The sequence below is a fragment of the Cricetulus griseus genome, chromosome 8 (genome assembly GCF_003668045.3).
Source record: "Cricetulus griseus strain 17A/GY chromosome 8, alternate assembly CriGri-PICRH-1.0, whole genome shotgun sequence".
Classification (NCBI taxonomy): Eukaryota; Metazoa; Chordata; class Mammalia; order Rodentia; family Cricetidae; genus Cricetulus; species Cricetulus griseus.
The window spans coordinates 86,245,965-86,266,967 of NC_048601.1; the positions used below are offsets into that span (position 1 = coordinate 86,245,965).

Consider the following 21,003-nt stretch of genomic DNA (forward strand, 5'->3'; position numbering starts at 1 on the left):
CAATTGCTCACAGAAGACAAATCAGCCTTGGAATAAGATCTCTTCCCAACAAGGTCTGTTCATAACTTCAACGCTGAGGGCTGGGGCTGGGGCTGGGGCTGGGGCTGGGGGTAAAGCTCAGTGCTTCCTAATACACAGTACAAGCTCCAGTGCCAACTCTGAAAACAAAACTAATCCCCACTAATCCAGATCCCTGCCACCTGTAGCACTGTGGTCAGCACCATGGCAAGGGTGGTCAGGTAACACTGGGGACTCTCCGGAGGCCAACAGACCTAGACCTGTATGGACAAGAGATGGGGAGCCAGACCAGCCCTCAATTCTGCAAATGTCCACTTCCTTGAATTTATTTGTTCCTTAGGTAACTAAAATGTACTAGCAGCAAAGCCTTTTAAAAAGAAATCCCAAACTATAAAACCCGGATCAAGATACCAGGAACTGCTGAGCCAGGCAACCGAGCTGGCTCCTCCAGCCTGAGAAATGAGTGACTTCTAGGACTCCCAAGGAAGCTAGGAATTGGAGCTGTAGAGTAGACAGAAACCTACCCCAGCACCACCTCCCCACCCACTCGGCCTTTCCCAGAGGCCACCAACCTGCCTGGAGACGGCTGTCTCTTTGGCACAGAACATCACTTGCTCATCTAAAGATCATAGATTAGTGCCTGCTGGGAGCTGAGGTGGCAATGGAGGGTTACAACAAATGGGCATGAGAATTCCTTCAGATATAAATGTTCTAAAGTCAGACTGTGGCTGTTTAACTCTCTAAGTACATTAAATTGTACACTTAAAATAATTTGTAGTATATAAATTACACCCCAATAAAACTTAATTTTAAAGATGTACCCTGTTAAACACAAGCACATCTAACCAAGTAAATGTCTGAAATATTTTTGCTTAAAAAAAAAAAAAAGAAACACAACAAATGGATTCTAAATTTGTTCAGAATTCCTTCAACTTTAATTGTGAGGGTAAAATCAGGCAGTCACTGAGGAAAAATACAGTCCCTGGAAGCAATCACGATTCTGTGTGTAGTGGACATGATTCATTAGCACAAGTTGTCACAAGTTGCCAGCTTCTCATTCCTCTACTGTCTCTTTTTTGCCAGTCTCTTGCCCTTCAAAGAGGGGATACCTGGACTCCACATCAGCCCAAGTGATGCTGCCATTGGCCAGGTCACGGACCACACCAGGCAATTCAGAGACCTGAGAAGAGAAAACAAGTGCAAGCGTTAGCCAACCTTCCATTTGTGAAGAGTACTTGCCCTGAATTCAGGAACCCTTATACACAGTGCAGAGCACAAACACTGTCAATATAATGACCACGTCCCTTTGCAAACTGTGTTTGTTTTCTTAACCATGCTCATCCCTCCTAGGCCAGGTTCTTTGTTCTCAAGGTCACTAAGCCTACCAGCTCCCCAACAGTTCAGCACTGCCACAAAGCTTCTCATCCCATCCTGCACCTTCGTGTTAAGTTATCTCAGGCCTGGTAAATGAACTCTTGTAGTTAACCAAGTCTATGACATGCAGCAGAGAGCCAGCTGCTGCCCAGCCTCTGCAAGTGCTGGTGGCCAACAGTGGTTTATACAGGGGTGGAAAGGCAGCATCTGTACAGCCTGTTAACCCTTCTGTGGCCCGTCCCTCTCCTACTAGCTAATGGATTGGCAGGTTTGGGGTGCAGATCTTGCAGGATTCCCAGGAGATGCTGGTGTCAAGCGAGGCTGCTCTGGGATTCACACTCTGAGAACCACAGCCAGGTTTGTCAGTCCAGAGCAGCCAGGACTGGTGTATAAAGACAAGTCAAAAATCCACGACGTATAAAGTGGACCGTGAATTCCTTTGGATAAAAGCAGTTTTTAATTACTATTTTCCTTATTAGAACTGTATCAAGATGAATATTAATAGGTACTCTAAATAAGTATCTGTTCAAAGTTAAAAACTTAGCCAGGCAATCATCAATTACAGTGCCCCTCAGCCCCTTTCTGTGCCACTCAGCCCACCCTTCTGAGCTTGTTCCACCCCACTATTCCCCTGTCTCTACACAAAACCACAGAAATAATCCAGCTCCAATGGACTAACGCAGTTTATACACACATTCTTGTGTTTCTATAGAAATATAGTGATAAAAATGTCTAAGTCCCCAAAGCTTGCCAATATAACTATGGCAACAGCCTCATGAGATGACATTTCTCTTGCCCAATAAACAACCAACCATAAAAACAAACTGCTGGAGAAGGAGCCCAGAGCAATCCAAACGTCTATACAATATTAGAGCAGTGCTAATGGGTATTTTCATAATTAAACCAGACAGTTTTGGGAATCTGGGCTTTGTCTGATACAAACCCACCATTAATATTACAAAGGAAAGAAAGGACCAGTAATATAAATACATCAAAGTCAATTCAAGCCAGTAGGAAGCTGCACAGTTGTCTAAGACAAAACATGTCATAGAAAAGGCCAGTCACCTCTGCCCTTATCTGTCGCATGGAGTCTCTGTCCCTCAGCGTTGCAGTATGGGGGGTCTTGTTCACTGTATCAAAGTCAATGGTGATGCCAAAAGCCACACCAATCTCATCTGTTCTTGCATAGCGCCTTCCAATGGACCCAGAGGAATCATCTACTTTATGAGACACGCCATTCCTGGTCAGAGCTTCAGCTATCCAAAACAAAGTGAGATAAGAGTGAAACACTGCAGAAACTCTCAGTGTCATCTCCATATAGACGTAGATGCTTGGGAAACATAAAGGGCCCTGACACGAGAGAGCAGCAAGCCTCAGTTGCATGGCTACTGACTAAGTCCCTTGCTGGAGCCCAGTCACTGCTATCTACACCTGAGAGCTACATGGGAAGGAGGACCAGGTGGGTGCTAGCTTAAGAGCAGCCACCTGTCTGCACAGCCCTAAGCTCTCATGCAGGCTTCCCTTTTCCCAATTCAGAACAGGGCTAGCATTCCTGGGATCCCTTCCAGTGCTGCAGACTCAGTGGCTACAGATTCAGTAGGTACCCCATTCCGCTAAGGTCAATAAGAGCAGTGAGGAATCCTTATGTCTGGCTCCTGGCTCCTAACTCACCCAATGCTAAGATAGCTGCGCAAGTATGAGAGCAGAGGTCGAAATCCCATTTATTCATAGTCAATCTACTCTTACTGAAACAGATAGTACATTCTGTAAAACTGAGTCTGATGACTGTGCCCCTGTGGATTTGCTTACATAATTCCTTGACAAATGGCATGAACTCTTGGTTTTGGCTCAGTGGAAGGACAGAACATTTGAATGGAGCAACCACAGCTGGGAAACTGAAGAACTAGATGGTTTAAAAAAAGAAATTAAAATGTTAGTTTATAAATAATCATTAACCTCCCAAAGCACAAGTAGTTATACTTAGTCAGTAACTTAGACCACTTCACTATCAAAATACCGGGACACTAGGTATGATAATTAGTGTGACAAAAGGGACAACAGGAGAACCAGGATGAGTTTCCCTCTCTGAGTTGGGCCCAGGTTGATGAATTCTCTGAACTGTTTCTGCTTCTAAGTGGATTTCTACTGCCCATTCCGCTGAGCCCACAGACATGAAAACTCACTGATGTGAAAGCATTCTGAACGCTGCTGTATATATATATATACGCACGGTGGTCGATTTGGAGATCTCCATAAAAGAAAGTCTCACCTTCCTGAGGACTACCTGAAAACCTCCCAGAGTATTAAATATCACATGGCAGTGCCAAAACCCCAACCCACCAGTTCTTTAAAGAAGAATCCACAGGCCTTTGAGACCTAGTACAACTGAAAATTTCAATTAATCAAGAGATACTGTTAAAAAAAAAAAACCTAAAGGATGTTCTATCAGCCTCTAGGGAATAGTTCAAGCTTCCTATACGATGCATGAATGAGTACTCAGAACCAAAGACAGCAGATGCTCTGCAGCAGGCAACCAGCTGGCCATTTGGGTTGAAAATGAGAGTTGAAGGCAGTTCTTAGACAGTACTTGTGCAGGAGGTTCGTCTGAAGGCAAGAACATGCAGCTTGAGAGTGGATCTGTCCCATTACACCACCGAATGACAGGGAGAGGCAGCTCCTACTCAAAGCTTCAATGCCCCTTGAGGGCAGGCAATGGCAAATACCCGCTAAGGGAACCATGTACTCCAGCAACACTGAAGTCGACATCATGGAATACTCAGAGTGCAACTCCCTCCTGCATCTCGTAATGAGTCTACGTCACGTGAGAAGGAGCTTGCCTTTACAGAAAGTCTTTTTTTTTTTTTTTTTTTTTTTCACCAGAAAGGTTTTTACACCAAATTTGAACACAAATGGATTAAGTAAGTGGGTGCTAATAATTCAGAAACATCTTTGGCTTCCCACAGCCTAATCAAATTTCTCTTCATGAAGGGACGCTATGCAATTCATAACGGTGTGACTAATTTATTCTTGTTTAGCCTTTATGGAATGTCTATTAAAGCTCTAGTTATATCAATATTGTTCAATTCAAAGAAACAGCCAAAAGATTTTTTTAAAAACTAAAAACCTTTCTATTAGAAAAATAAGCAGGAAAAACATGAAGCAAAATTGCCATCTGAAAGAACACTTCTGTTATGTATACTATCACTCCCTGAAATGGGCTGTGACTACATGGGTGTTCTTCCTACCTGCCAAATGAAGGGCAGCTGCTCCCTCATGTCGGAAATGAAGACACATTTAGTAGAGATAAAAAGAGCAATTATGGGTTTTTTGGTTGCTGTTTTTTTTTTTTTGGGGGGGGGGTTGTTGTCATTTGTTTTTCAAGACAGGGTCTCACTGTGTAACAACTCAGACTGTTCTGGAACTCACTCTTTTTTTTGGTTTTTCGAGACAGTGTTTCTCTGTGGGTTTAGAGGCTGTCCTGGAACTAGCTCTTGTAGACCAGGCTAGCCTCAAACTCACAGAGATCTGCCTGCCTCTGCCTTCCAAGTGCTAGGATTAAAGGTGCTCACCACCACCACCTGGCCAAAAGGGCAATTTAGGTACATAGTACAATAGTGTGTCAGACTTTCTAGAAGGCAACAAGAATTCACCAGTTTATCCTTCAAGGCTCAGTGCTCAAAGGCCTTTTGCAAAGAACCAAGGGCTGACATCCAATGTTACATAAATGCTCAGCTTTGAACTGCAGGTAAATGAACGGTTTCGTTAATTTGTAAGATACAGACAGAACTTCTCTTTTTTTAGTAGTTTTTGATTATTCTCCTGGAAATGTGCTAGAAGCTGTAGGAATATACCTTCCTAGACAGAGTGGGATGGCAAAGGAAAAGGCTCACAAGGTTGAGGAGACAGAGTGGGAGGCATGGAGCCAAGACACAGGATCATCAAATGAAGAGAAAACTTGAGGGACTGATAAGGCTTTTTATAAACTCCAACTCACTCTAAGATCTGTCAGGTGAACAAGGAGAGAGAGAGAGAAAAAGACAGAGATGAGAGAGAGAGAGAGAGAGAGAGAGAGAGAGAGAGAGAGAGAGAGAGAGAGAGATGCCTGGGGCTCAGCCCCAAACTATCAGCTTGCTAGACTAGAACCTAGGGGTTCTTATCTTACAAGCAGCTTGGCTGGTTATTAAGAGCACATAAACAATGTTGTAGTCTGGTCAGATCCCCATCCTTCTGAATTTTCTAAAAACAAAGGGCCAAACCAGAAAGGACCATGTCAGGAACTGACATGACAGTTCCCCAAATAAGCTCTCTCAGTGCGGAGACCAGGCAGTTATAACAGTGGCTTCCAGAGTAACCGCATGTGCTGAAGCTCAAATAAGAGCTTACATCATGAGCAAACAACAGCTAAGAGCTCATTCCAGGGCAGCTCACCGTTCTCTGCTCATCTCCCTCTCGGACATGGAATGTGTGCTCCAATATGGTATACATGATCCTGCCCAGGCCAAAGGAGGGCTCAATTACACTCGGAACAACTTCTTCCACTGCAAAAGAGATGATAATTCAGTAACGGTAGTCTCTAAAGAACCACATGATATACATCAGAGCTCTGAAATGATCCTTGGCACTAAAGCTACCTCTACCCTAGATGGACTTTGATCTCTGTATAGCAGGATGAAGAATGCACTCATAAGAACTATGTACTGATAAGAAACACGATCCCTGTGAAGAGAACACTTAGAGTCAAAACATGTTTAACCCAATTTAAGACATTATTCACATATAAAAATGAAGCTTGAGTTCCAGGAGCAGTCCTAACTGATGAGCTATGAGCAGCAGCAGGTGCAGGCTCTATTCTACCACTGCTTTGTCGTTCTAGGAAGCTAAGGGGTCTGGAGCTTGCACTAAGACTTTGTGAAATCAACTACTGGGGACTGGAGAGGTGGCTCACAACTGTCTGCAACACCAGTTCCAGGGAATCTGAAACCCTCTTCTGGTTTCCAGGACTACATGTGGTACCCAGACACATGCAGGCAAAACACACAAACACATAAAAACAAAATTAAAAAAAAAAAAAAAATCAAATCCCTTAAGCCAGAACTGGTGATGCAAGATTATAATCAGGAGGCTGAGACAGGAGGATTACTAGTTCAAAAACTGCCTAGGCCACAGCAACTTTAAGGTCAGCCCCTTTTAATACAAGAGGTGAGAAAAAGGGCTGAAGACACAGCACAGTGGCAGACGCTTGCCTAGCAAGTGAGAGGTCCTTTGTTCACTCCATCCTTAATACTGGAAGAAACACAAAGAATGAAAAAAACACCTACCAAACCCCATACCTAACAAAATTAACAAAGAACAATTCCTAAGAGCAACAACTACGATTTGTATCTGACTTTCTGGCTTGTTACCAGGTGAGAACACTTTCAGAGCCAAGTTAGTACCACTGTATTCAAGGCTCACTGACAGCACAATCTGCTTAGGGCCCGGCATCCCATCAAACACATTCTCTTCCTAAAGGCCATGCTCAGGGAGAAGAAAAATCATCTAATCATCTAATGGGGAGTTCGTGTTCTGTGGGTAATGAGATAACCAGGACCAACAACTCACTGGTCTAAAGAGAGGCTGTTTTTTTGTCTGTGCTAAAGGAGTCACTGTTGTCAATTCCTTGCAGTGGAAGTGCTTGCCCTTCATATAAAGTATGCTTTCTCCTTCACTCATCCTATCAAAAGATACATCATGCTGGCTGAGTGCCCTCTTGCCAGAGACTGTCAGCACCACCAGTACAATAAATTGTACTAATAGATTCACACACCACTACAAAAAAATAAAAATAATAAAAAAAGAGTAAAATGTGGCTTAGCATAGCACTTGCCTACCTAGCATGAACAAGGTCCCGGGTTTGATCCTTAGTACCTTGAGTGGTGGGGGTGAGGTGTAGGGGTGCATTTTAGGAATATATAATCAAGGCGCTTTTTCTGTCCATCCTTTGTAGCAGCTGAGCAATGGCAAGGTATAGGCTCTGAAGCAGTCAGAACACAAAGGCCATACTATCCACTTCTGTGCTAGCTCTGAGGCCAAGTCTCACCTGTCCACTGGCCATAGTGTTTCAAATATCTATAAGTTTCTAGGAGCTTCACTTCAGATCCAAGTGAACTTCACATGTCCTCCAAAATGTATACTGCCTTATTCACAGAATCTACCCAACAAGAAAAACAATCATCATGCTTAGCTTTATAAAAAACATTAAAAGCAAAAGAACTACTTAAGCTGTTTTTACCCAAACAAAAACCTCAGCAATGTTGATTAGGGGAAAGAGGGACCTTTTACTCAAGAAACAAAAGACTCCTAACAGTAGTAGTTTTCAGGCAGACCTCACCCTGTGCACCTGGGGCCATAGGAAACACAGGCACTTTCATTGTTCAGTACAGAGCACAAGGCTCTTTAGAGAGAAAAACACCCATATCCATATCCATTAAGTGGCTTTTTTCTTAGAAACTTATGTAAAAACGATTAAACTTTTTTTCCTTTCTTTTTTTAATCCAGGAGTAACAACTGTTGTTTTCTTGCTTCTTTACTATTCTCATAAATTACCGTGTAGTGTTTTCTGGAATCTCTTCACACTGACCATGTCTTTCGTTAACTGAAATGTCTTCCCTTCGGTTTCAATAGTGAATTCCCTACAGAGAAAAAAGGACAAAACTCACTACCCAGCAGTTAGAACAAGTACCCTTCTCCATGTTGAACCATTCCTCATTTGAAGTGCTAACACAATTTGATCTTTTTTCCAGATGACAACTCAAGTCAAATTAAAGTCATTTCATAAGGACCACCAAATTAAGTATTACCCAAACAATGGCACCGAACCATCTCCTGAAGAAAATGTCCAAAGTGTGGCTCACTTTGTAAAATTCCACAAGTGATTTAATGGCAAATTCCTCTAATCCTGAAGTCAAGATTAAATATAACAACTTAAAAAACAAACAAAACGAAACAAAAACTGTTTTAGGGTAGTCAAATTTGTCCAAAATAGTTCTGCAGGGAAAATGACCACTCTTCTTTACACTATTCAGCAAATATAGACACAAACCAGCTCATTATCACACAAAAGTAAAGTAACTAAAGATCAACTTTAAACAAGTTTCCTAACTGTTTGCTATGTGAGTATAAAACATTGCCCATGGTTACCATATGTTCATGTCCTGAGATCAGTTACAGGTTAACAGGGCCCTACATTCCAGCTATTTTCTCACTATAAAGGCCAGTTTGCATTTCACTGGCCTGATGGCAGTCCAGAATTTGGAAAGAGAGCCCTCATGTGGTTGTCTTGAAGCTGTATGGGGGTACCTGTTACCATTACACTTTGCAGGGTTCTTCCTGTCATAATCTTCTGCCTCATTTGGATGGTTTCCACTGATCTCCTGTGATAACTATTGGTTTGAAGTTTGTGTGTGCATACAGTGTCATGTATTGTATGAATAGTCTAAATGCAGAGTAGGAAACACCTATGGAACAGTTAGAATTAACAAGATGGCTACTGCTTGAGATTAAATCCAACAAATGGTCTTGCAGAGTTCATGACTGTTGTTAACAAATGGTAAACATACAATCCATCACGGCCTCAAAGTTCCCAAGTCCCTCTCCTCTGTGCCCTCACTTGAAATGACCATTAATCTGCTTCCCTAGGAAAGCATAGCAGTGTCTTTCCTAGGCTGCTATGTGACTACAGTCTGTGATATGCCTGGAGGGCAACCCTTCAAGCAGTCAGGAAATATTTCCAGTTTGCTGGCCCTATGTTGCCTCTGGTATACTGTGTTCTCACTTTGTTTCATTTGACTATTTTTGTTTAAGCCCACCCCCCCCCCCGACAATGCAAAAATCATTTTTTGTTGGAGTGACGAGAAAAGGGAGAGGGGTTGGAGGAACGACGAGCATCCAAATGGAAAGACCGGTTATAGCAGCAACGTGCTTCCTGCCTCCTGTTGTGTCCTCTGCTGCTCAGTCTACCAGTTACTGACAGGGGAAAGCTACGTTAGCTCAAGGTCGGCTGGCTCCTCGTCAGTTTTGTGGTTTGTATATTTTAAGTTCTAGTTTTCAGTTGTGTGCATATTTAGAAATGACATAACCTCTTGGGTAACCACCGTCATCATTATGAGGTGTCCTTCTCTGGCCTTTTAATTTCCATTGTTCTAGAGTTTACTTTGATACTGACATAGCCACTCCAACTCTTGGCTAATATTTATATAAAAAACTTGATCTTTTTACTTTTAAATCTATTTCTATATTGCCACTGGATGAAAAATGGTGTAAACCACATTTAACGAAGTCTGGAACTTTTGGAGCAGACTGTCAATTAGATTATTTTATTTCACTGAGAGTACAAGTCTGCCATCTTACAAGGTATTTTTATCTGTTCCAAATGTTCTTTGCCCTCTTTACCAATTTTCTTTTTTTTTAATTCTTTTTCTTTAAGGATTTATTTATTTATCATGTATACAGTGTTCTGCCTACATGTATGCCTGCAGGCCAGAAGAGGGCACCAGATCTCATTACAGATGGTTGTGAGCCAAAATGTGGTTGCTGGGAATTAAACTCAGGACCTCTGGAAGAGCAGCCAGTGTTCTTAACCTCTGAGCCATCTCTCCAGCCCACTTTACCAATTTTCTAGAGGTCTTAGTGGGTTTGTTTTGTTTTGGGCTGGTTTTTTAAACAGTATTGTATCTTTACATTTGTGTCTGGTTTGTATGCTTTCTTTGTAGGCAATAGCTCTGGAATTTACTGCCGGCATTCCATTAGTTTTTTTCACTCCACTTATTTTTGTAATAGTGTATTATTCCCAATCATTTACTCTTTCTTTGGCATACATTTTAAGTCCATATATAAATTCCGTAACATATGCTTTAAATAGTTTGTTCTCTTTCTGTACATGCACGACTGTCCATGTGGGCATATGTGAAGGTCAGTGGAATGTCTTCCTTGAGCCCCTGAAATCTGCCGCACAGTACTGGGGTTACGGATACACGGCACAAAGTGAAACTTTTACGTGGGGTTGAGGATAGAAACTCACGTCCTCATTCCTGCACGGTAAGCACTTTCCCACTGAGCCATGTCCCCAGTGCTCAGTGTCTTTCTAAAGGACTGACACTATGATTTATACTCACCATGTAGTTTTTATTTTTAAAGCTCTTGCATAGTTTTGAGAGATCTGCACCCAATACTTCATGGAGCTTTTGCTCTGTCTGACAGTACTGCCCTGTCTAGCACATTTGTACTTTTGGCTCTAGATACCTAAAGACCCTTAGCTAACCCACAGTGTTCTGGCTTCTACAATTTTGACAAGAATTCTGAATTATTCTTAACTTTTTTGGCTGTTATATAATGACACTTTTTCTCCCCTACTGGCTGCTTTAAAGATTTTTCTCATTATTCCCAGTTTTCAGCAATTTGAGTTTTATGTGCCATCATGCGATTTTCTGTCTGCAACCTGCCTGGACTAAGCTCTTCAATCTGAAAATGTTTCTTGCTACGGTATCATCAGATACTTGCTCCACACACTGTGACTATCATGAGTGTTTATCTGTCTAGCACTGGTCCACAGCATCTCCCAGCCTCCAGCTTTTGATGCTCTGTGGATAGTTCTTGAGGCTGTGACCTTAAATTAAATGATCTCTCCTCCGCACTGTTTAATTCACTGTTGCCCCATGCATCAAAGCAGCAGCTCAAGGTGACAACTGGCACTTGTGTTTACACTTCCACTTCTCACGTTCTCCTTTATATTCTTTATTAAATATGTATTAAATACATATGTATGTGAGTATATGCCATATGTGGACCGGTGCCCACAGAGGTCAGAGGAGGGTCCTGGAGTGGAAAGCACTATTTACTGCTGAGCTATCTCTCCAGTCCTTCCATTATATTCATAAAAACATGAACACATATGTAGTTAACATCCTTACTTTATGTATTTACTAGTCATGTTTGTTATTTCTAGGTCTGTTAATTTCCCTCATCAGGAGTCATATGATATTCCTTTTATAGACTACCTTTTATTCCTGTAGGTTCTATACCATTTGGTGCTGGATTTTGTTGTATTCCTTTAAAGACTCTCCTCTGTTCCCTTTATATTTTTATTGATTACATAGTACTCCACACCTCCAAATAACAGTTAGATTAGCTTCTACTCTAATTCAGCTGTCTCTGCCAAAAAATTCCTAGGAAAGAACTTACACCTGCTTGTTCTTCTGAGATGCTGGGGATTAAAGCCAGCACACTGTTCATAAACATTTTAAAAAAGGAAAAATAGGATACACACAAAAAAAAATCTTTATATTTTGCTTAAAATATATTTCTAAGATATAATGTCAAAATTCTAGCAAATAGAGTTATTTAAACACAAGTACAACACATTTAGCACTCACCTTAAAACCCTTCTATAAACCGGGCATTGGTGACTCACGCCTTTAATTCCAGCACTTGGGAGGCAGAGGCAGTCGGATCTCTATGAGTTCGAGGCCAGCCTGGTCTACAGAGTGAGTTCCAGGACAGGCTCCAAAGCAATAAAGAAAAACCCTGTCTCAAAAGACAAACATATAAACAAAAAACCCTTGTATAAATACTCATCTTGTCCCCCTCTGAGGCCGCAGTGGACCCCAGCGAGAGGCAGCCCCTTACCCTTTCTCGTTCAGCAGCTGTTCCATCTCTGTGATGTAGCATTCGTCACAGGAGCTGAGGTACTCCATCACCAGCTTTGCATCCTTCTTGTACGCTTTGCCCACTGCTCCCTTATTGGGCTCAAACTGTACAACATTAACTATTTTGTATGAAATGGTCAAGGAACTGCAACATAGCGCTGCTGTAGGATTCTGGGACATGGTGTTAGCACTCAAGCACAACCTACCACCACCAATCCTGTCAGCATCAGCATCCCAGACCCTGTTTATTCCTGTTTCAAGCACAAGATGAACCAGGTCAGGTAAACCCAAATCATTGTGACCAGCCTTCCTGAAGAAAGCAGGAGCTGGGGAGATGATTCCACACAAGCATGAGGATCTGAGTTCCAGTGCCTAGCACCCACATAAAAACCAAGTGAGCCTGGACATGCCCACAATCCCAGCACTCGGGAAGCAGACAGGAGGACTCCTTGGGGCTGCTGTTCGGCCAGCCTTGGTGAAATCAGGGAACTCCATTTTCAGTGAGGGACTGTCTCGGAAAATGAGGTAGAGAGCAATAGAAGAAGACACTCGATGCGGCATCTGGGTCCCACGTGCATATGTCTTCATGCAGCCTCACACACATGAACATGTACTCCCAAAGCACAGAGAAAGAACAAATGAATGCCACTAACAAAGACTTCTAAGGTTATCTAATTCACAACAATACCTCAATTCCTAGCATAAAAACTTCTGGTAATGTCTTTGACTACTGAGGTGGCTCATTGGGAAAAAGTGCTTGCTTCCAAGATGATAAACTGACTTAAATTCCTGGGACCCAAGTGATGAAAGGATGGAAGTAACTCCTGAAAGTTGTCCTATACATGTGCTATATCAATAATAAATAAATGTAATGTGTAAAAAAATCTGGATTTGTAACTAGTCAACCCTAAGGATCAGCTCTCATAAAGAAGCAAAGTCAGCCAGGGTGTGGTGGTGCACACCTTTAACCCCAGCACTGAGGAGGCAGAGGAGGCAGATCTCTGAGTTCCAAGACAGCCAGGGCTGGAACACAGAGAAACCCTGTCAAGAGAAGGGGAGGGAAACTCCCATTCAGCTCATTTGAGCAGAATAACATTCACCAGGTATCCTATATGTAGGTGCCCGTGCATGTTGGGAACATCTGAGGAAAAAAGTGGCGCCCCGAATGACATTCTGGGTATACTCCAAACCTGTGTCTTTAAGATTTCATGCTGTGGGTGCTCACTAAACCCTAAATAGAAACTAGGAAAGGAGCAATGACGGGAACCACCACCAAGTTTAAGAAATACCAAAGCTCTCCATTCGTCCAAAGACGAGGCACAGACTGGGGCTCACACACCTTCAGCCTTCAGTTTGGAGTGGCCAGAAAGGATATGGGTTCTTTCAGAGGTTTCTCAGCTACTAGTGGGACTTTGGTGACTCGAGCATGACAGGACAGGTCGTAGCAGGAACGATCCGCACATCCAACAATCTCAATCCAGCCCTAGAAAGACAGAGCTAACAAATTCACTTACCGCTCACACTGGCTTTGTTCATGAAAGCATGCAGACTGTAACTAATCCTTCCAAATATTCAGGGACAATTCAGTTAGAGCATCTCCAACTGGATTTTGTACATTATTAAAAACAGTTTCATACACAAGGGAGCTAACACATCTACAAAGTACATGGAGGAATTCACACTGTATACTCAGTGGCCTTATTTTCCGGGCTGACATCCAGCATTCTGTCTTATAAAAATAAGTTATTGCTTTTGAGATGGCTCTGTGGTTAAAAGTACTGGGTGCTCTCCCAGAGGACCCAGGTTTAATTCTTAGCACCCACATGGCAGCTCACAACTGTCTATGATCCAGCTCCAAGTGAGTTGACACCCTCACACAGACATACATGCAGGCAGAAATACCAATGCACATAAAATAAATCATTAAAACTATTTTTTTAAAGTTAACCCATTAAAAATAAAAGTCACTTAACACTAAACCAGATGTGGTGACTCATGCCTCTAATTGGGCACTTTGAGGCTGAGGCAAGACGTTCGTGTCTTAAGCCAGCCTGGGCTAACATAGAAGACTTCATTAAACAGACAAAATAAAAAACAAAGTCATTTTATAAAAATAAAACACAAAGCCAATGACTTGTGTAACTCACAGAGCCTGAGCTACAAGCAGTTTCTCTGTTGCAACCAGGAACAGCCAGGTGCTCTCAGACCCCTTGCTTAGATGTCTCCTGGGACCTTGGCTCCATAGAGCAAAAGTCTGCTATACCCTTCTGATTGTTCTTCCTCAGCTGTAGGACTCAAGCTCATTTAGAGGGATGGGAGGGCATGGTGGGGGTAATCCAGAGACCTCTGGATTTTTATTAATACACAGAGAAAAAGAGGTTGGCATCTCCTAGTCTATCTCCTAAATCTACCAAATAGTTCTCTAAGGAGAGAGTGTTGCAATGCTGTAGCCCGACCATCACTGCCAGCATCTGTCAGAATCTTGTCATCTCATCTCCACTGAGGTGGCTACAGTACCATCCACCGAGGAGCAGGCACACACATGCCACCCCACCTTCACCCTTCACTCCCCATCTGAAACAGCTACCTCTGTGTCCCAGGGGTTTAAAGACACGAGCAGCACAAGTCAGCTGCTGCCTTTGTTAGCTCCTGTGGTCCACTCTGGCATGAAAAACAGTAAGCAACAGTGTAAAAACCTTACTGAAGTCTACTTACATAGGACGTTTTGGACTCTGCATCCCAGCAGTCGCAGGCATAATGGGCCATCTCATTCTCCATGTGCTGTCGGAAGCGAAGTTTATCAGGAGATATTCCAACCTTCATGAGGTAGAGGTAGATGCGGCCAATGAAATAGCCTAATACTGAGTTGTTAATCACACCCTGAACAAGCAAGAGTACAGCAAAAACAGGAAAAAAAATCACATTAATACCTTTGAAGTCCAAGGTACTACCTGTAGTATTCCAGTCTACTGAAAAAAGGACACAGGGAGAGAGTAAACTTTCTTCTTGCTTTCAGAACAACGAAATCCCGGTTATTTTTTTTTAAAAAAAAAAAGATAACGTCAAGTTAACAAATTAATAATGAAGCTGTCAAAATATATCTAACATGTTGGTATACACCTTTAGTCCCAACACTTGGGAGGCGGAAGCAGGCAGACCTGTGAGTCCCAGGCTAGAGTGGTCCACAGAGTGAGTTCCAGGGCAATCAGAGATAGTGAGACTCTGTCTATAAATAAATAAATAAATAAATAAATAAATAAATAAATAAATAAATAAATGCCTAACCTATCTGTCTAAAGGCCTCAACTACAGCAGCACAATGTCAGCCTAACATAAACTTCCTAAATCTAGTTAAACTCTAACTTAAATTAACTAAAGAAATATATTGAGCTCTTTTCGTTTTCCGAGAAAGGGTTTCTCGGTGTTAACAGCTCTGGCTGTCCTGGAACTCACGCTGTAGACCAGGCTGGCCTCAACTCAGAGATCTGTCTACCTCTGCCTCCTGAGTGCTGGGATTAAAGGCATGCACCATCACTGCCCAACCTTGAATTTTTTTTTTAATGTATTCTCACCCACTGAAATTCATCTGCTCCATATAGTATATAGCATTTTGTAACATCAGTACTAGGCCTTGGAAATTATCTAGCCTCACTTCCTACCACTGCAAGGATATCTCTGGTTAGTTTTGTCAACTTGGCATAAACCTAGAATACCTGAGAACCTAGAAACACAGTTCTCAAATGAAGAACTGTGTCCACCATACTGGCCAGCGGGCATTTTCTTAATTGTTGTAGAAAGTATGTAAGTCCTTGTGCTCACAGGTAGGCAGGCACTAAGGAAACCAGGAATGTTAAACACTCCTGGTTGTCTCTTCAAAGTGAGAGATGGATGACCTTGTTTTGCACCCAGAAGGCTGGAAGCAGACTTGGTTAATAGCCTGGTAACCTTTATGCTACCTGTGTGGCCAGGCCACACCGGATCATCCCGCAGACCCTTATCTCAATTCTGTTTCCTCAGTTAATCTTTATGGAAGATGTTACTTTTACTTTACAAAGAGTTCCAAGTAGTCATGTCTTAAGCTTTGTTGTGCACATGGGATTCAATTAATTATCACCAGGAAACTTTTTTCCAAATTGTGGTATGCTTAAATATGCCTAAAATAAACCACTCAGGGTCACACTCTCAAAGTTTGAACCAACACCAGCTACTGAGTCATGTTGAACCTAACTGCTTTATTATCTCCCAAAGGTAACTATTCTGCTGGCCACAGTGGGAGCAGAGACCCCTGCAGGTTGCTAATTGATATAGGAGAGCCCAGTCTACTATGGGTGGTACCATCACTGGGGTTAGAGGGCCTGAGCTGTATAAGAATGGTAGCTTAGCAAGCCTGGAGAGGCAAGCCAGTACAAGTAAAAGTAAAAGCATTTCTCCACTGGTTTCTGCTTCAGGCTCCTACCTTGGCTTCCCCCAAAATGATGGACTACAGTCTGTAATCTAAAAAAAACCCTTTCCTCCCAAGTTGCTCTTGGTTATGACATTTAGCACAGCAGATCATTCCCACAAATTGGGCGATACCTCTTCTTGCATATTTCTTGAACCAGAAGGCTCAGTGCGCCTTCAGGCAAGTCCGTCACTACTGGGAAGCAGCTAATGAGGGTAAATTTCCACTCACTCTTTTCTCCAGGCAGATATTTAAAGAAACCCAGCAAGATACAAGGCCTATAACCCCATGCTGTGGGCAACACAAAGAGGCTTGGATCCAGTGTTTGCTTTTCCTGAGTAAAATTCTGTCTCCAAGTAGTGTAGATTGTTAACATAGGGTTAGTTAGATACGATACACAGTTCAAACCAAGACCTAATTTCTAAGTGCTCTGCTCGACAGAATTTTATTGTAAATTTATATGTGTGGACAGAGGACAACTTACAGGAGTTGGTTCTCTCCTTCTACCATGTGGGTTCCAGGAATCCAACTCATGTCCTCAGACTTAGCAGCAGCTGCCTTTACTTGCTGAGCCACCTCCCTGGCTCATCTACTAAACATTTTTTTTCTTTTCTTTTTTAAAAATTTTATTTTGCATACATTGGTGTTTTTGTCTACATGTATAGCTACATGTATACTTGAGGGTGTCAGATTCCCTAGAAATGGAGTTAGACTCCTGTGATCTGCCACGTGGGTACTGGGAATTAAACCTGGATCCTCTGGAGGAACAGCCTCTGAGCCATCTCTGCAATCCCTAAACATTTTTCTTAATGTTAGTCTCACGGCTCAGAATTGGGTGGTTCAGATCATTTTCTCTCATGATACTAACACTATAAAATAAATTCTATATAAAGCAAATACTACATGGAGACTGGCGCCGTAGCTTAGAACTAGATCACTTGTTCAGCATGCAAGGACCTAGGTTTGCTCACCAGTACCACAATGAACAAAAACTGTCAGGGGCTGAGGATGCGGGTCATGCAATTGCCAAGCCTGCACATGACTCTGGGCTTGACCAGAAATGCCACAAAATAAACAAAAATACTGCTAACGTCAAGTATTTCATCACCCAGTGTACAAGCAAGCCGCTAAGTGCTGCCATCCCCGATTGGGCACAATCTAAATCAATTTCCTCCAGAAGTTTACCTGCTCCACAGCATCTCCCAGGCGCATCTTCCGAGCAGACTGCCCGCTGACCTGGGCTTTTGCTGAGTACAGACAAAGGCAGAGATCGGCCACACTCTGGAACTTGGGATGATCTTTCTCAGTGGGATCTACAAAGTGCTCAATCTCTGCCATTGTGAATTCCCTAGAAGGAAAAAAATAAATAGGAATCTGCACACCTAATTATAAAACTCAGTCAACAAGGCTCCTACTTCCAGCTGCTCATTCCTCCACAGATAAAGGCCCTAAATGGCAGGAATTTCTTGTGACCAAGCAGAACTCTGGCTTCCTAAGGAAACCACCCAAAAATTTTTAGATTAGGTTTGTGTAGGTGGCTGTTTTTTTAAAAAAATTTCAGTAACTGGCCTGGGATACAACTCCATGGTAGAGTTCATGCTTAGTATGCTCAAGGCCTTAGGTGAAATCTATACTATCAAAATAACAACAATAAAAATAATAATGACTTCAGCAACAATCTGCTCTCAAATACTAATTCCTTCTCTGTAGTTACACCCAAGTGTATAAGTTATAAATAAATTTTTTTGTTTGGTTGGTTGGTTTTGTGGGGGTTTTTGTTGTTTGTTTTGTTGTTGTTGTTGTTTTTTGAGATAGGGTTATTCTGTTTAGTCTTGGAACTCACTTTGCAGAACAGGCTGGCCTCAAACTCAGAGAAATTCCCTGCTTCTGCCTCCCAAGTGATGGGATTAAAGGCCTGTGCTATCACTGCCTGGCAATAAAAATAATTTTTAAAAGTAGATTAATACAGCCTTTAAAATAGGAAACCAAGCAAAGGCCAAATATGAGAGAAACAAGATGCTGAACAGGGACACCCACATAAAATGATTCTGCTTAAAGCATCGGGTCTTTGCACAAATATATACTAAAAGAAGCCACAGACATTTACTTTCCAAAGAATGGGAAATTAGAAGTGAACTGAAATGGTTCTCCGGGTTTTAAAGCAGTTTGATTGACTGTGTTTTATAGCTCCAAACAAGTAAATGACTGATAATGGCACCAAACAGATGGTCTCATTAGAGGAAGAGCTTCTAAATAAAGGCTTATTCCAGGCAAAGGACACTGGGCATGAACTGAACAAGCCACTATCAAGCTCAGCACATAATGACGGAATAAATATGCACACGGCAATGGTTTTCCAAAGAGATTTCTCTGAATTGCAATTTAGTAGCTATTACAGGGGAAGGGAGAGTGCTTTAAGTTAATTTTATGAGTCAAAAATCTTTTTTAAAAAGTGGGCACAATCTCACTGGTGGACTCTCATGATTATCTCAGATGTTTTAGAAGCAACACAAAATTGCGTAGATTGGCCCTCACCCTCTAAAATGTACTGCCAAGAGCTCTGGGTTTTAAATTTTACTCGTTAATGGCACATTTTATTACTAAGTCTTAATTATCTTTCGACAACTATGAAATGTGTCTGTGCACATAAAAACTTGAGGTGAATGTGGAACTCTGTCCTTGCATAACTTCCACCACAGTTAACAGGAAGTGAACTTCTACAGTGCAGGGAAGATGAATTAAGGATCCTACCCAGAATCCCCCCCAAAAAAGTGCTGCCAAAGTCTTTCCACCTGTCGTTAATGCCAACTGTAGTTAATAGTGTAATAATATCATCTCAACACCTGCTGAAAGGGTTAAGCTTCTTACCACCAGAGTAAGAGTTGAAAGGCAACGATGTAAAGGACAGATTATGAGCTTGTCTGCGGTAATCATTCCGCCATGTATGTATCAGTACACCTTGAAAACTATGCAAGACAGGCAATGGTGGAGTGCCAGGATGCTGGGCCACAAGACTGTTTAGGAGCCTAAGAAAGCTAACTATGGCTACACAGCCCTTTTATTTTTATGGAATATATTACTCATAATGGTGACATCAGGAAGAAATATGGAAACCATAAAACTTTTATCATAGTAGGCTTCTAGAAAATAGACTAGCCAGTGCAGGATGCCTCGCCAACATGCCTGGACACACCAGACAGAGCAGGCTGTTAGGCAGGTGTCTGAACTCATCAGTGTTGGCTTGCCAACTTCCCTATCTCATATGAGAGGCTGCATCCAGTACACACCCTCCAAGCAATGCCACCTGGTCTGGTCATTACCCATTCTTTATAACACCACACATACACACCTGACCCCATAATATACATCACTGACAGAAATGCATTGGTTTCAACATCCTCAAAACAGGTGGTATGTAAAGGAAGAGATAACGTAAGAGCAAGCAGGAACCATAAGCTATTATCCAGGCTCCTTCCTTTCCCTTATAATTCATGCCCTCAATCAAAACTGCCACCCACACCAGAGATTACATTTGAAAAAAAAAAAAAAAAACAGAAATCCATGATCAAGATTAAGTACAAATCAGTCAGTTTATACCTCCAACCCAATGCCAACAGTAATACCTGACTCGGATCAATCCAGACCGAGGAGAGATCTCATTTCTAAAAGAGTTTCCAATTTGGGCAGCAGCAAAAGGCAATTTCCCTTGGTTGAATTCCAAAAGTCGCTTGAAATTCAGGAAAATTCCCTGTGCAGTTTCTGGTCTCAGATATCTATAAAGTTAAATAAGTCAGTCTATTACAAATAAATTGTGTTTTCAAATAAAACAAAGTCTGTTACAAGTCGAGCATCACATACCTTTTTCACAGCAAAGCTAAACTTAAGCCTAAATCAGAAGGAGGGAATCCTGTCCTAAGTCTGAAACACTCCCACAGAACCATGGGGATGCACTAAGAACTTGGGTCGGCCACAATGCCTTGAGAACTGTCCTTATTTCTTTGTCCCCATGGTCAAAACACCCACCTCTCTGAGTGTCATTATGGTGGTTTGAATGAGAATGGCCCCCAAAGGCTATTAAGTTTGAATAGTTGGCCCCCAGTTGGTAGAACTGTTTGGGAAGTACTAAGAGGAGTGGCCTTATTGGATAAGTTGTATCACTGGGAGTGGACTCTGCCATTCCCAGAGTGGCTGGAGACTGAGCTCTCAGCTGTTCCTACACCATGCCTTCAGTTCACACCATGGACTCGAACCCTCTGAAACCTTAAGCTCAACTATACAGTCTTCTATAAGTTGCCTCCTGCGCCCTCCTCTCCCATCTCCATCCCACTTAAGCCTCCTATTCTTCCTCCTTTACCTCTCCATAGCACTACATTCTATTTCCCCTTCCCTCTGTGGTTACTCAGATTGTAGCAGTACAGTTTTCAAAATCTTAAACACTAATATCCATATTTAAGGGGAAAACATGTTTGTCTTTTTGAGTCTGTGTTA

At 42.2% G+C, this 21,003-nt stretch overlaps 1 protein-coding gene across 1 annotated transcript in view; it reads right to left on the reverse strand.

Annotated features, from left to right (window-relative positions):
- Positions 1-923: 923 nt before the first annotated feature.
- The window catches only part of Gars1 (glycyl-tRNA synthetase 1), a 38,357-nt gene continuing 18,277 nt past the window's right edge, over positions 924-21,003 (reverse strand). The window contains exons 8-17 of the mRNA XM_027429682.2: positions 20,139-20,288; positions 17,701-17,863; positions 14,790-14,954; positions 13,450-13,557; positions 12,055-12,200; positions 7,978-8,063; positions 5,821-5,930; positions 3,202-3,295; positions 2,458-2,648; positions 924-1,198 (exon numbers count right to left, since the gene is read on the reverse strand). Of these exons, the coding sequence (XP_027285483.1) occupies positions 1,073-1,198; positions 2,458-2,648; positions 3,202-3,295; positions 5,821-5,930; positions 7,978-8,063; positions 12,055-12,200; positions 13,450-13,557; positions 14,790-14,954; positions 17,701-17,863; positions 20,139-20,288 (1,339 nt within the window). The 3' untranslated portion in view covers positions 924-1,072. The remainder of the gene's footprint in view (positions 1,199-2,457; positions 2,649-3,201; positions 3,296-5,820; positions 5,931-7,977; positions 8,064-12,054; positions 12,201-13,449; positions 13,558-14,789; positions 14,955-17,700; positions 17,864-20,138; positions 20,289-21,003) is intronic.